The sequence below is a fragment of the Perognathus longimembris genome, chromosome 3 (genome assembly GCF_023159225.1).
Source record: "Perognathus longimembris pacificus isolate PPM17 chromosome 3, ASM2315922v1, whole genome shotgun sequence".
NCBI classification, from domain to species: Eukaryota; Metazoa; Chordata; class Mammalia; order Rodentia; family Heteromyidae; genus Perognathus; species Perognathus longimembris.
Window position 1 is genome coordinate 97,156,264 of NC_063163.1, and position 15,883 is coordinate 97,172,146.

The 15,883-nt window shown below is 43.3% G+C and overlaps 1 protein-coding gene across 1 annotated transcript; it reads left to right on the plus strand.

Annotated features, from left to right (window-relative positions):
• The first annotated feature begins 470 nt into the window (after nucleotides 1-470).
• Snrpd3 (small nuclear ribonucleoprotein D3 polypeptide) lies at nucleotides 471-13,943 on the plus strand. The gene is made up of 4 exons (XM_048343540.1): nucleotides 471-604; nucleotides 1,807-1,950; nucleotides 11,309-11,501; nucleotides 13,751-13,943. Exons 2-4 carry the CDS (start codon nucleotides 1,825-1,827, stop codon nucleotides 13,810-13,812), a joined length of 381 nt encoding a protein of 126 aa, XP_048199497.1. The 5' UTR covers nucleotides 471-604; nucleotides 1,807-1,824; the 3' UTR covers nucleotides 13,813-13,943.
• Nucleotides 13,944-15,883: the final 1,940 nt, after the last annotated feature.

Below are 15,883 nucleotides of genomic sequence, written 5' to 3' on the forward strand. Positions count from 1 at the left end.
GAGATTCTTCCCCTTTCCGAATTCCAGACTCGTTTGCTTACCACCTCAGGTGTTTGCTTCTGTCTAATGCTTTACCGAGGCTCCGGGAAACCTTTCTCTATCGGCCTACGCTATACTCTGCATCTCACTTTTCCTGTCTATGAAACTGCTTGCTCAAGATGTCCTTACCTGGTTAAATTGTGAGGGGATGCCTTGGCCCCCAGCCCCGCATTCTCTCGCCCTTGAGCCGAGGGTCCAAACCCTGAATCCCTGCCTTGCCGTCCAGCTTGTCCTTGATGTGAGGTGCTTAGCAGTGCGAGCATCCCTGTCTCCCGGCCGGCTCATGGCTTGGGGTTTCCGGCAGACCCGCCCGCCCTGTTATCTGCGCTCTCCGGACACCGGAACTGCAGTGCCCGAGCCTGTGTTTCCCAGCCGGCGCGGTGAGGCGGATGCGTAGGTAGGACCGCGCTTCTAGCGCCGGCGGAAAGGAAATGGGCGGGCCGTGCGCACGGCATTTTGGGAACGCTTGGTATTCTGGGAGCGCGGGGCCCGCCATTCGCTCGCCTCACGCTTTCGCCGTCGCTACGTTTGTCGCTGAGCCGAAGAGGAGTGTAGGCCACAGTCGGTGAGGAGAGGCCGAGGGTGGCGAGAGGAGACCGAGGGCGGGCCGGAGGAGGGCGAGGGGCGGGCGGGAGGAGGAGGTGTAACCGTGGGGCTCAGCGGGGCCTGGAGGGGGTGGAGAGCGGGAAGTCGCGGCCACCCAGACATCGGCTTCGCTTCTCTAGCTTCGGGAAAACACGGTTTTTCACAGGTAACTCTCTGGGTCCGAAGCATTCAGGCAAATAATGTTTGGAGTCGTTCCTGGCAGATTCCCTTCTTTTCTCTGAAAAGACCGTATGCATGAATTTTCCCCAGTCCCCTCGTGCTTCTCTCCTGCAGACGTTAGAGAAGTTACGCGGCTTTTAAACTGTATCTGTATTGTAAATCCTACTGCTTTTCCCTCGGATCTTGCAGTGTTTCCTCACTGGCTTCAGCACAAAATCCAAACCTGTGGCTGGAAGCCATGGATCCTCACCGAAGGAGCTTGTCTTTGCCAGTCTCATATTCTCTTGGTCTCTTGAATACATACCATGATGTCAGCCTTCTCAGTAAAAAGCCTTCTGCTCAGTAAAAGGCTCTTAATGAGAGCAAGTCAAGCATTTAACCCAGATATTTTTCCCTTCTCCATGAAGATTTTCTGCTTATACCATGATAATGCTGTGATGTTTTTCTCTTTACCTTTGGTAGTAAATGGCAAGTCAAATGGATGAATTGAAAACAGCCCTCTTCCCTAGATTTCTGGATTGTTTGGTCTGTATCCTCGTAGTTCTGTAGCCATTAATCACATGTGGTTGTTGAACACTTGGAATATGGCTAATGTGACTGAGATACATGTAGACCATCGCTATTGTACTGGACATCTAAGGTCCACACCATAGCCCAAGAGTTAGCCACAAACTATGAGTTGGCAAGCGCATTGTTCTGCACACACGTTCAAATCCCCTCTTTCAATACACACAGTACTGGTAAATGATTATTTTGATAAAAAAAAATGAACATATGCACAGTAAAGAGAGAAAGGAGGCACTCTTCATTGTCCTTAGCTTTCCCCAGCTTTCCCTCTGTATAGCCTCATACCTTTCATGTGTTTACCATGTAGATTCTTCCAAGCCAAGATCTGAGCTTCTTTATTTTTCCATAGAAAATGCAGCTTTGGTATCTTTAAGTGTTGGGGAGTGCCAGGCCTTTTCAGTCTCTGGAAGATTACTTTTGTCTCTCTCATTACAGAACTCTCTTCCTGCCAAGATGTCTATTGGTGTCCCAATTAAAGTCCTGCATGAAGCGGAGGGCCATATTGTGACATGTGAGACCAACACTGGTGAGGTATATCGAGGAAAGCTCATTGAAGCAGAGGACAACATGAACTGCCAGGTACCCTGCTTTGTGTCTGAGGCTACGGAAGAACTGTGGGTCTTTATCTCAGAGAAGAAAAAAGGGAGTGATTTGAGGGAGGTCTATATGAAGTTGTTCTCATTCAGCAGTCATTTATTGGGTTGCTAATGTGTGACACGAACTTTTATTGCCTCTAGGACAGTACATGTGTGTGCAGTGTGTGTGTGTGTGTGTGTGTGTGTACTGTTTTACTTAAGGCTAGTGCTCTACCACTTGAGCCACAGTTTTACATCCAGCTTTTTTGGTCATTAGAGATATTCTTACGCTGGTTGGGAATGTGGTTTAGTGGTAGAGTGCTTGCTTAGCATGCGTGAAGCCATGATTTCGATTCTTCAGCACCACATAAACAGAAAAGGCCGGACGTGGAGTTGTGGCTCAAGTGGTAGAGTACTAGCCTTGAGCAAAAGAAACTCAAAAGACTGTGCCCAGGCCCTGAGTTCAAGCCCCAGGACTGGCAAAAAAAAAAAGTTATGCTTTTCTTACCCAGGCTTGCTTCAGACTTTGATCCCCAGATCTCAGCCTCCTGAGTAGCTAGGATTATAGGGGCCTACCTACTGGTGCCTAGCTTTTTCCCTCCCTTTTTAATTAGCATACATTAGTTGTAAATGGGAAGGTTTCATTGTGACATTTCCACACATATATTAAACATATCCTAACTAATTTCACCCCTGTTAACATTCTCCCTTACCCCCCCATCATCACCTCTTCTTAAAACTATTTAGACCATATTCATCCCCATTCATCCCTTCACTCTGTAAGAGACTTAGTCTCTAGGATTATTAATCCTGAATATCTAGTATTATAGTCACTGTTGCCCAGCTAGTCATGTGAAATTTTATAATAACATTAGAAAGTATGTCAACATACACACATAGCAAATGCATAGCATTGAATACATGGTTTAGGAATAAGAAGGCCTTTGTAGCAAGTACAAAGCCCAGAATTGCCAAAAAAGAAAAATAATGATAAAGTGTATCAACACTTTATGTATATGTGCTGATAATATGCTTTTTGACACTTTGCTCCTATACTCACTTCTAGCATTCTACCACTGAACATCCTGCTTTTTTTTTCATTTCTTTATTGTTAAAGTGATGTACAGAGGAGTTACAGTTTCATACATAAGGCAGTGAGTACATTTCTTATCCAACTTGTTACCTCCTCCCTTATTTTTCCCCCATCCTGCTTTTTTCTTTGTAGTTAATTGAAGATAAGAGACTCTTGGATTTGTTTGCCGAGATTCTCAGCTCTCAGCTTTCTGAGTAGTTAGGCTGTAGATGTGAGCTACTAGTGCCCAGCTGAACACATAGTTTTTGCTCTTTTAAACCATTAAGAGCTTGAGTTTGGAATCAGATGTGCATTTGAATCCTAATTATAATGGTCTTAAGCATACTAATTAGTTCAGTTTTCTATAAAACAGAGATGATGTTAGTTTGAGTCCTCTGAGGTATAGCTTCTAAGACAATTAGATTTGCTGGAGAAATGGGAATGAAAGATAACAGTGAGGGAGCTGAAATAGGAAAACTCAGTCTGGGATGATGATCTGATTGGGGAAAGGAGAGGGGATGGAAAAGAAGGTTGAGCAAAGAAGCATCTCACACTGTTGCATTGTTCTAAGGGACGTCTCAGCCAGATAGAGATGGCTTCTGTGAAGAATTGAACATGGTACAGAAATGACCTGACTTCATTCAGTATTCCCACTGAGGGCAGTCATTGGCTGGTAGCCTCTGAAGAGAGTAGCCTCAGTGAAGTGCTGGGCAAGATCTCAAAAGTACCAGCTGAAGGCTGGCTTACTGTCCTCTGAAGAGTGTGGAGCAGCAGGCTCCTAAAACTTCCCTAGTGATAATACTGGTCAAGTCAAGGGTTATAAAGTATCAGATAAGTTATTTGTGTAAGCAGCCAGCTTAGTGCCTTGCATATTTTAACATATTCAACATATGACACCTTTTACTGTTTTTCTGATGAGAAAACAAAGTTGGAGAGATGTGTCTTATCTAGAGTCATATAGTAGGTCAGATGGCCTGACTATTGTCTTGTAGAATTTGTTCATTTACTTGTGATTTCTTTGTAGCTTTGAGCATCTATTATCTCCCTGCCAGATTGACCAGTTCGTGCAGTTGCCTGGCATATAGGGTGGCAAACATCTGGTGACTTGTGTTACTCTTCAGTGTCTGAGAGATGGATCATTGGATGATATGGGAGTGTTCTCTTTTGGGGGGTGTGGGCAGTAGTTGTGAAGGAACCTCTGGCTTCTTGTATGGTATATAAGTGTTTACAACTAAGCTACAGGCCCCGTGTTTTTTGTGGGTTTGGTTTTTTTTGTGGGGGTTTTGGGTTGTTTTTTGTTTTGTTTTGTTTTGTTTTTGAGAGGGATTGGGGAATCTTGATATATGGTCCAAGCTGACTTCATACTCGTGATTCTCCTGCCATAGCCTCCCAGTTGTGGGGATTACAGGAATGCGCCACTTCGTCCATCAATATAGGCACCCTAAAGTTTTCTACTACTTGGCTTCTTTTGACAGAGGGGCTTAAGGAGACACAGCTGCATTGTACAGTTAAGGACCATAAATGCCTGTAGTAGTATAATTATAAATACCAAGAATACCTATAGTATTCTTTCCATTTGTGAGTTGTCACTTCATAGATCCAGTCCTCTGGCTTACAGCATCCTTATCTATTTTAAGGCCCTTTAGTTTGTTGAGTAGAATGAAAGGCTTATGGTGACTCATATGTGTTTATTCAACTATTCAACTGCTGAACTTATTTAGTTAACTGCTGAGCTCCCAGGGCCTAAGACTGTCCCAAGATAATACCTTCAGGCTAGAGTTGTTATACACATCAGACACACCAACTATAATATCAAGTTATCTGGCCTGATAACTTAAGTGGTCTCAGAAATGTAGTCCCTTTCATGCATAATAGACATACTGGTGTTAGACATATCTAGAATCAGGTTGGAGGCCACCATCTCCTGTGACTTAACTTTGGACCTCCTTCACCCTCTGTTCTTCCTGTACATCCAGGATAAAAATATTCCCTTGGCTCTTAGAGTCCATAGTATAGGAAATGTGATGGGTGACTGTTAGAGGCCAGTTACCTGCCTGTATTAGTTTGCTAGGGCTACCATAACAAATTTCTGTAGACCAGGTGACATAACCAACCAAATTCTGTTTTCTGACACTTCTGGAGTCTGGAAATCTGAGATGTTGGCCAGGTTAGTTACTTATGAAGGAAGGTATTCTTTGAGCCTTTCTTTTAGTTATCAATGGCATGGCCTCTTCGGTCTTTTTTTTTTTTTTTTTTTCCTTTATTTGGTACTGGGGATTGAACCCAGGACATTGCACTTGTTAGCAAACCCTTTGCCACTGAGCTACATCCCAGCCCTTTTTTTAAACTTTTTTTTTTTTTTGCATCTTCTGTGTTAACACTTATCTTTCCTCTGTGGTGTCTATACAAATCTCTTACAAGAACATCAGTAATTGCATTGGAGCCCAGCCTAATGGCCTCATTTTAACTTAATTATAAAGACTTTCTAAAGATTACATGTTCTAAGATGTTAAGGACAAAGACCAATGTGTGAATTTTTGCAGGGATGCAGTTCATCTTGACAGTGTCCAAACAAGGTATTGAGATATGGGTCTCCTAGAACCCAAATATATATATATATATATATTATATATTTTTTTTTTTTTTTTTTTTTTTTGGCCAGTCCTGGGGCTTGGACTCAGGGCCTGAGCACTGTCCCCGGCTTCTTCCCGCTCAAGGCTAGCACTCTGCCACTTGAGCCACAGCGCCGCTTCTGGCCGTTTTCTGTATATGTGGTGCTGGGGAATCGAACCTAGGGCCTCGTGTATCCGAGGCAGGCACTCTTGCCACTAGGCTATATCCCCAGCCCCTAGAACCCAAATATATTGACTAAAACCCAACAAGCTGTATAAAGCTAACCCAGGCAGCACGTTAACACTGAACACTGCTCTGCTGCTTGCTGTCTTTCCTGGCCTCAGTGAATCTGCTCTTTAAAAATAAATGCATCCAGGTTGGAAATGTGGCTTAGCAGTAGAATGCTTGCCTAGCATGCACGAAGCCCTTGGTTCAATTCCTCAGTACCACGAAAACAGAAAAGGCCAGAAGTGATGCTGTGGTAGAGTGCTAGCCTTGAGCAAAAGAAGCACAGAGACAGTACCTAGGCCCTGAGTTCCAGCCCCAGGACTGGCAAAACAGACACACACACACACACACACACAGACACACGGACACACACACACACGGACACACGGACACACACACGGACAAAAGTTTATGTTCCAGGAGTATACATTGCGGTACCATTTAAAACTGAAAGCCAACATATCTTTTAAGCTGGGAATATGGCCTAGTGGTAGAGTGCTTGCCCTCATATACATGAAGCCCTGGGTTTGATTCCTCAGCACCACGTATATAGAAAAAGCCTGAAGTGGAGCTGTGGCTCAAGTGGCAGAGTACTAGCCTTGAGCAGAAAGAATCCAGGGACAGTGCTCAGGCCGAGTTCAAGCCCCAGGACTGGTGAAAAAAATATATAGTTAAATAAAAATAAATGCATTAAACAAATGCATTATAAGTTTTTAAGGAAAACTAAAGACTTATCTTTTGGGGGAGATTTTACATTTTTAAAAAAATTTAAGTAGTTTTCAGCTGGATTTAATAGATCCTACTGAGGCTGGAGAATCAACTGAGCCTTAAGAGTTCAAGGCCATAGGCGGGAATGTGGCTTAGTTGAATAGTGCTTGCTTAGCACGCATGAAGCCCTGGGTTTGATTCCTCAGTACCACATAAACAGAAAAGGCTAGAAGTGGTGCTATGGCTCAAGTGGTAGAGTGCTAACCTTGAGCAAAAAAAAAACAACGAAGCTCACTGACAGTGCCCTGGCTCTGATCTCAAGCCCCAGGGCTGGTTAAAAAAAGAAAAGATGAGGAGTTCGAGGCTGGCTTGGGGAACAGAGATTCTATCTCGAGAAAATCAAAGAATTTTTTAAAATTTTGTTGTTTTTTTTTGCCAGTCCTGGGCCTTGGACTCAGGGCCTGAGCACTGTCCCTGGCTTCTTCCCGCTCAAGGCTAGCACTCTGCCACTTGAGCCACAGCGCCGCTTCTGGCCGTTTTCTGTATATGTGGTGCTGGGGAATCGAACCTAGGGCCTCGTGTATCCGAGGCAGGCACTCTTGCCACTAGGCTATATCCCCAGCCCTAAAATTTTGTTTTAAAAATGGTAAGAGTTGGGCATGGTAGAAAGAAAATGATGAGTGTGTTAAGTTTATGATAATTTATAATGCATAGTAAATATACAGTAAAAAGAAAGTGCTTATAAGGTTTGAAGCCAGCCAGGGCAGACAAATCCAAGAGACTCTCCAGTTAACCAGCAGAAAGCCTAGAAGTGAAGGTATGAGTCAAGTAGAGCTTCAGCCTTGAGTGAAAAAGCTAAGTAAAGGTACGAGGTCCTGGGTCCAAAAAGAAGATAGTAGTCAAATCAGTTTCACTGTACACAGAGTGACCAAATTCTCTCTTGGGTAAAAGTGGTCAAGTTAATGTGTTCTGCCAAGAGCTGGTGCATTTGAGACTTTGATATGAATATTGGTCACTGAAGTTACTGGTTAAATGCCACTACTTCCTTTGATGGTTAATTGGAGATAGGGATTTGTCTGCCTGGGCTGGCTTCAAACTTAGATCCTCTGATCTCAGCTTCTTGAGTTGCAAGGATGGTAGACATGAGCCGCCTGTATCTGGCTTATTTTAGATTTTTGAGTTTTAAATGAATTATGATTGAATTTCTTTATAAACTATATACATTATTTTTTGAACTATTTTAGAGTGGATTGCTTTCGTTGTATTTCCTTGCTCTTACCCTACAACACTTGGGTGTAGGTAGATGGTATAAGCTGGTATTCCAGTGGCAATTAAATTGTGTGTGTGTGAACTTGTCTTATAGAGTATATACTTTCAGTATGTTGATAGTCCTGAGCAGTTTGAAAAGCCATTTCAAATTTAGACTCTTCCTACTGTACTCTGCTGACATTATGCATTACCAGTGCCACATTTGAAGGGCTATTCCCCACACCAAGCAAGCCATCAGTTCTATAGTGTTCCACAGCTGGGTGTGCCCTAATTAGGTCAGTACTAGCACTATCTTTATGGAGATAGCATAGGATATCACAGGTCAAGAACTCTGTCTTCAGTACTGCCCCCTTTAGGTACCAATTGCAGACTCCAGGTTGTTTGGCCTGTCCTGGCCAACTGGCTATAAATTTGGGGGTTCTCACTCCCCATGTTTCAATTAATTGGCTCAAGCAGCTCATAACTTGGAAAAACACTTCAGTGTTTACCAGCTTATTATGAAGGATATTACAAAGGTTACAGATGAAGAGACAAATGTGTAGGGCAAGGCATAGAGGAAGGGCCGTGGGGCTTCCTTCCCTTCCAGCCTCCAGGAATCTCCACATAATATGTTAACTGGGAGCTTTCTAATTCTTGTTCTCTAGAATTTTATGGAAGTTTTCATTGCATGGGCCACTATGTAGCATGAAGATTTGAGCTAATGCTAATCAAGTAGGGAGGGAGCCACTTCCCCTGTCCTCTCACCCCCCCAACCCCCTTTTTTTTTTAAGTACCTGAGATTAAACCTAGAGCCTTGTGCATGCTAAGCAAGTGCTTTGCCACTACCTCTCCAAGCAGGGCCCCTTCTGAAATGGGACTCCAGGATTTGCCATCTGATGGAGGTAGATCTGTCTTTCCATAGGACAGCTTTGAGAAAGTCAGAGGAAGATTGAGTTTCTGTGACTTACCTTCGGGAGAAATTCTGGTTTCTGTTACCTGCCTTGAGAAGGAAGTTATGAGCTGGGAACCGTGAATGTGCAATGTTACACCCGCTTTGCCTGCCTCTTTTATATCAAAGGGTCAGTTTTTCCATTTCTAGACTTCTCTAATCAAGGTTCCGCCTCTTTGTATACACCCTGGCACACTATATATATATTGTATTCTACTCCAGCATTGCTTCACAGTCCTGGAGCAAGCTCTTTCTGTCTTGGCCCAGGATGTCATTTCAGTTGAATATCTAGCTAATGCCATCTGTGTCTCATTATGGCTGTTTCGGAAAGTTGAGTAAACTCAAGTGTTCCTGCCTGACTTTCATTAAAACCTAGTCTACTCAAAAGTTGCTTCTTTCGGCTTATGCAAGCACAGCATGGGCTTATTAAAATAAGCATGCAGGACCTTCCAGCTAGCCATGTATTTTGGTGCTGCAGGGAAAGCCTGCGAGCAGTAGCAGGCAGGGTCTTAGTGTTAGAATGGAAGTCGGGTGACTCAGATCTTTTGCTCAACTAAGATATGGACCGTTTGTGAAAGTGATAGCTATTCCAGAGATTTTCAAAGCAAGATAGGGCGATTGTGACAGGGAAAGAGTGAGATGTGCCATGGGCTGGAGATGTAAAATAGACGTGTGTGTGTGTGTGTGTGTGTGTGTGTGTGTGTGTGTGTGTGTGTGTGTGTCTTTTTACTGGTTAATTGGAGATTTTCCTGCCTGGGCTGGCTTCTGAACTGAGATCTCAAATCTCAGCCCCCTGAGTAAATAGGATTACAGGCATGAGCCGCTGGTACCCAGCCTAGACATTTTAACTGTCAGCCAAATTTCCCATTTCCTGAAGCTCTGTTATTTGGTAGATAACTGAGACAATATTTAGACTTCATTTTGCTTGATTTGCTTTTTAGCAGTTCTAGGAAATAAATGGTCTGTTGCGGTGGTTAAGCGTGTAGAATTAGGGTCAGACTCTAGCCAAGCAAAGTAGGTGGCACTGTGATTTTGAGCAGAGGGTAAAGTGAAGAGGAACATGGGCCTCTAGGGACCAATCTAATCCTGATTGGTTTTGCTGCTTTGTCTCTCCAGCAGTGGTGGTGATGATGCCTATCTGATAAGAGTTTCATGAAACAAATGAACATTATCTAGGAAATGGATAATTTTGGGATAGTGTCTAATATTTAATCACTATTCAGGAAATATTGGCTTTGATGTATTTTTCACATTGTGGGGGAGAGAACTGGGACTTAGGAAATTCTGGAGATATATTCTGGCATGTACCATTGACAGATGGCAGAAGCAGGTCTTGCTATAGACCTTTACACCATTTCTGTGTCTTTTGAGAAATGTATCTGGCATTATGGAGTCTGGATGGGATTGAGGTTTCTCTCTTGGATAGACCAGCCATAACTGTGTCTATTTGTGGCACCAGAGGTTGTATATTCTCCAAAGGAGGAAGATATATGGCAAGGATTTTGGAACTGTGTGAGAATGTAAACAAGTGGGGGTATAACTGATCCTCCAAATGCAGAACATGGAGCCCTGTTGTCTCTGAAGGTAAAACAGGAGCAGTAGATTGAAACTCTGGAAATCATTCCAGCTGCACAGGTAAGAGCTAGGACAGCTCCAGACCGTTCTGGCAGTTTTTCTTCCATCCACAACCTTGATGGATCCCCTAGGTCTCACATTCCTGCTGAGTGTTGGTTCTCCTTGTGGAAGCTCTTGTATTGCAGGTTTGAGGAGCAGGCACTACCGCCTGTACTTCTTAGTCTCTTGTTATTGCCCTTCCTAGAATGTATACTTTGAAAGAATCAATATTGTATCTGGTGTAGGCTTATATGACCTTCAGGGTGCTTTTGCAGTCTTGAGCACCAGGTGGTTGGTTGAATGGGAGGATGCAAGTTGAAACCCAAGGGTTCAACAAAATCAACAGCTCTTCACACTGACTCAGGAAGCAGTCCTGTGTTAGCCAGTTCTAATCTGGAATCCTCAGCCGGGAGGCTGTCTGATCTTGGACAGGTGCCTGGAGTTTTTGTTTTGTTTCTAACCTGTAAAAGTGGGAGAGTTTACACTTGCTCTAGAGGTGTTGTGAAGACCATTTATGTGAAATTATGTAGTCCCTGGGGCACCCATTAAGCACAGACTGACTGTGTTTCACCAGTTCTATCTAGCTCTTTTCTGTCATAATGTCGGGGTTTTTTGTTTTTTGTTTGTTTTTGGCCAGTCCTGGGGCTTGGACTCAGGGCCTGAGCACTGTCCCTGGCTTCTTTTTGCTCAAGGCTAGCACTCTGCCACTTGAGCCACAGCACCACTTTCTGGCCATTTTCTGTATATGCGGTGCTGGGGAATTGAACCCAGGGCCTCATGTATACAAGGCAAGCACTCTTGCCACCAGGCCATATCCCCAGCCCCATAATGTCGGGTTTTGCATTTTTAGGTTTTCTAGTCGAGGCTTCCCCTCTCCATGTACCTGGGTACCATTGACCCTTACTTATGTGCCTGATGATTTCCTTCCAGATGTCCAACATCACAGTCACGTACAGAGATGGTCGAGTAGCACAGCTGGAGCAGGTGTACATCCGTGGCAGCAAGATCCGCTTTCTGATTTTGCCTGATATGCTAAAAAATGCACCAATGTTAAAGAGCATGAAAAATAAAAACCAAGGTTCGGGGGCTGGACGTGGAAAAGCTGCTATCTTGAAGGCCCAAGGTAGGTGCTCCTCTTGCTCTGGTTTTAAAATACAAGCTTTTCTTGCATCTTTGAAGAAAGGGCCCTATTATTGTCTAGGACAGGAATATACCAGATTTCAGCTGTCTCCGCACTCGTAGCCTTGCTAGGATGGGTGAGGGGAGCTTTACCATGCTAGTTGTTTTGCCTCACCTGATCCAAATCCGTGCTTAATGCAAAATCCAAAGTAGCTCCTTAGGAAAAAGTGAAGTTCTTCTGTTAATTGAAAGATTGTGAGTCCTGTAATGGATTTCTAGAAGATACTTCCCTTTGCAAAAAGTCTGTAAGAAATCTGGGAAGATTGTTCTTAATCTAATGTGCTTTGCAGACACCCCTATGGGGCAGCATTCCTACAGAGATTGAGTAATGTGTTGATAGCAGCATATTTGCAGATAAACAAGCAAGCATTATCCGACCTTTAAACAGTGTTGGGCCTGGGCTTCTAGTTTCAAAGCTTCATAAATTTGAAAAGAAATCCTTTAGCACATACTAGAAGTGGTACTGGCCTGTCCCCCACTGACTCAGAGCCTGGATAGTTCTGTCGGTCAGATGAGGAAGCAAGTGTAGTCATTAGAACTGCCTTAGTGAGGGCTGGAGGTGTAGCTAAAGATAAAGTCCTTGGCTTCAAACCATAAAAAAAAAAAAGAATAAACTTTCTTAGTACTTAGGGAAATGATTAGTAGACAGGAAAGGCCCTGGATCTTCTGTCAATAGCTTTACCTGCATATTTTCATATGTGAGGTAGCTTGCCTTATTTTCTTTTTGTGCCAGTCATGGGGCTTGGGACTCAGGGCCTGGGCTCTGTCCCTGAGCTTCTTTTGCTCAAGGCTAGTGTTCTACCACTTGAGCTACAGCACTACTTCCAGCTTTTTCTGTTTATGTGGTACTGAGGAATCAAACCAAGGGCTTCTTACATGCTAGGCAAGCACTCTACCACTAAGCCACATTCCCAGGCTGTAAGGTAGTTTTTGAGTTTAAAGTCTAATCCTTCAAAATGCCCTGGGGAGTGGGGGAAAACCCACGTTCTTCACCTCTCTCTTTACCACCTCAGGGATATGCTGCCCTCCTTGTCACAGAGTAGCTAGCTATTGCATCTTCCCAGCCAAAGGAACACCGGCATGCTCCCTGCACTAGCAGGCACTTGGCAGGTGCCTTGGCCACCTGTGCTTCTCCCAGGCCCTGGCTTTTGTCTTATCAGCAGGTGGGTGGGTTCCTATGGGCCTTTCCTCCCCCTTTAATATAGCTCCAGGCTGTCTGGGAGAGCAAAGAGTAGTATGACACCAGTTAATATCCTGCTGAATAGTTCATCTGTTCTGCAAAGCTTCTGGTACCTCCTAGACACCTTGGGTTACAGAGAACAATAGTCTTTCATTCTTTGTATGAGATTGTTATTTTTGCTATTAAATGTATCTTTCATACAGAGACACTCAAAATAATTTTTTAAAGACTGCTACCAGGGCTGGGGATATGGCCTAGTGGCAAGAGTGCTTGCCTCGTATACATGAGGCCTGGGTTCAATTCCCCAGCACCACATATACAGAAAATGGCCAGAAGGGGCGCTGTGGCTCAAGTGGCAGAGTGCTAGCCTTGAGCAAAAAGAAGCCAGGGACAGTGCTCAGGCCCTGAGTCCAAAGCCCCAGGACTGGCCAAAAAAAATAAAAATAAAGACTGCTACCAGAATTAACAGATGTTAACATTTAATACAATATGCTTTAGAATATTAAAAATGAGCCAGGGCTAGGAATGTGGCTTAGGGGATAGAGTGCTTGCTTAGCATGCATGAAACCCTGGGTTCGATTCCTCAGTACTGCATCAACAGAAAAAGCCAGAAGTGGTGCTGTGGCTTAAGTGGTAGAGGCCTAGCCTTGAGCAAAAGCTCAGGAACAGTGCCCAGGCACTTTTTTTTTTTTTTAAGAATTTTTAAAAGTGAATTAAACACATCTGTTTAGTAGCTCACCCTAGGCCAACCCGGGGAATTTATCTTTCTGTGGTTTTCAGACCACCTTTGCTGTGGGTCTGCCTCCTTGCCTCCTGCAGACAGCAGTGCTGGGCCAGAAGGCAGGAGTCCTACGCTGGCTATTCGTGCTAGCCCCGTCCCTCTCTGGGTCTCTATGCCCCTTGTGAAGTATGAAGGACTAAAGTGATATTGGATTGGATGTGGCCTTTCAGATCCATTCCAGAGCCGATGTCCAGGGCTCCACTGACCTGCCCTTGTCTGTTCTGTCTTCCAGTGGCTGCAAGAGGACGTGGGCGTGGAATGGGACGAGGAAACATCTTCCAGAAACGAAGATAATTTTCTCTTAAACAGAACTTAGCCCTTTCTTTTTCTTTAGATTACCTGAGTTTGTGGGGGTGGGTACCTGTATGTATGTTTTCTTTAACAACATTTTTTTTTTAATCAGAAGAACTGTTAAATAAATCTGATTATGTTTTTTGGGTTTTGTTTTGACTGTGTTCATTTAGGAATTTGCTTTAACAGTGGGTTAAATTTTGACATGCTAGAGAATGCCAGCATTTTGAAATAGCAGTTACCAGAGCATCTCAGCATTGTCACTAATAACTAGAAAGGATAAAAAGCTATACAAAGTAAATAATTGTGACTAGAAAGGACAGAAATTAGGAGAACTATTTGAAGAAGTTTCATAGTGCTGCCATGAGTTTGGTTCAGGATGAGTTAAAATATAAACCTTCAAGAAGAAAAGGGATCTGTTTTGGGCCCTCAAAATACTCATTTCTAACAGGATTCTTTGCTTGTGTAGAAAACCACTACTCTTAGTATATTATTGGTTCATTGAATAGATTTACTTAAATAATGGAAGAAGGAAGTCTTAACACTTGAGTTATGGTCTTCCGACACCTTTATATGACATGCTAGTGGCCCCTGCAGGCAGAGCTACTCCATGGAGAGTTCTGGGATTGCTGACTGTTTCCAATGAACTTAATTCACTGAGAATAGAATTAAAGAATTCATTTGTTTTAGAAAGTTTCTGGTAAGAAAAACAATAGAATGTAGCTTAGTGATAGAGTACTTGCCTAGTATATTTAAGGACATGGGCTCAATTTCCAGCACCACAAAAGAAGAAAAATGTATACATTGAATTAACATACACCTTGGGTTTCTTTGGAGTCTATAAATGGAATTTTTTAGGCAAAGACTGTGCTGCTCACTAATAATGCTTACATTACTTTTCCTTCATTCCTGCTAGTCACCTTGGCTCAAAGATAGTGATTTGTAACTTATTAATGAAGACAGTACCAGCTAGGGATACTATTAGAAAAGAAAAGTGTAGCCTGGTATCAGTGACTTGTGCCTGTAATTCTGACTTCTCAGGAGGCTGAGATCTGGGGATTGACGTTCAAAGCCAGTCCAGGCATAAGAGTATTATCTAATTACCAAAAGGCAGGAAGTGGAGCTGTGGCTCAAATAGTAGAGTGCTAGTCCTTGAGCAAAAAAGCACAGGGACAGCATCTAGGCCCTTAGCTCAACCCCAGAATTGACACAAAAATTGTAACACAAAGGCATGGCTCAAGCACCTGTCTTGAAAATTCAAATCTTCCTACTTCCATGTATATGTATGTACATATATGTATATGCATACACATACACCTTTCTAAGGCTCATCCTTGGAATAAACCTTAGAAAACTGATTTAAACAATGTATTTGTGCCCAAAGTGATTTCTTATTTAGTAGTTCTGGGATCATGATTTGACCCTAGACTAAAGTATACTTTTAAATTTTATGTACTGGGCTGGGAATGTGGCTTAGTGGTATAGGGCTTGCCTAGCATCACGCATGAAACCCTGGGTTTGATTCCTCAGTACCACATAAAAGAAGTGCTGTGGCTCAAGTGGCAGAGTGCTGTCCTTAAGCAAAAACAAAAAGCTCAGGGACAGTGCCTAAGCCTTGAGTTCAAACCCTAGGACTGGGCCACCACCACAACCTTCCCCCCCCCCCAAAAAAAAATTATGTACTTGTTTTCTTAGATGGGCTCTCACTGTTGCATAAGCTCGTCTCAAACTCATGGATTCAGCAATCATCCTTCAGTTTCCTAAGTAGGCAGGACTACGAGTATATACCACCACCACACCCAGCGGTATGTTATAGCCTACATTTTAGGGAGAATGGGGGAGTCAGTTACCATACACATTGAAAACAAGTAGTTTTGCAAGGTTTATTATGAAAAACAGTTTGCTCTACCCTGCCTTTTTTTTTCTTTTTTTCTGCTTCAACATAATCCCTTACGGCTCATTTTAAATGTATTCTTACTGGCCATAGTGGTACTCACTTGGAATCTCAGCACAAGAGAGATGGAAGTTGAAGGCCAGTCTGGATTACATACACTGTCTCAAGAAAGAAAAGAAT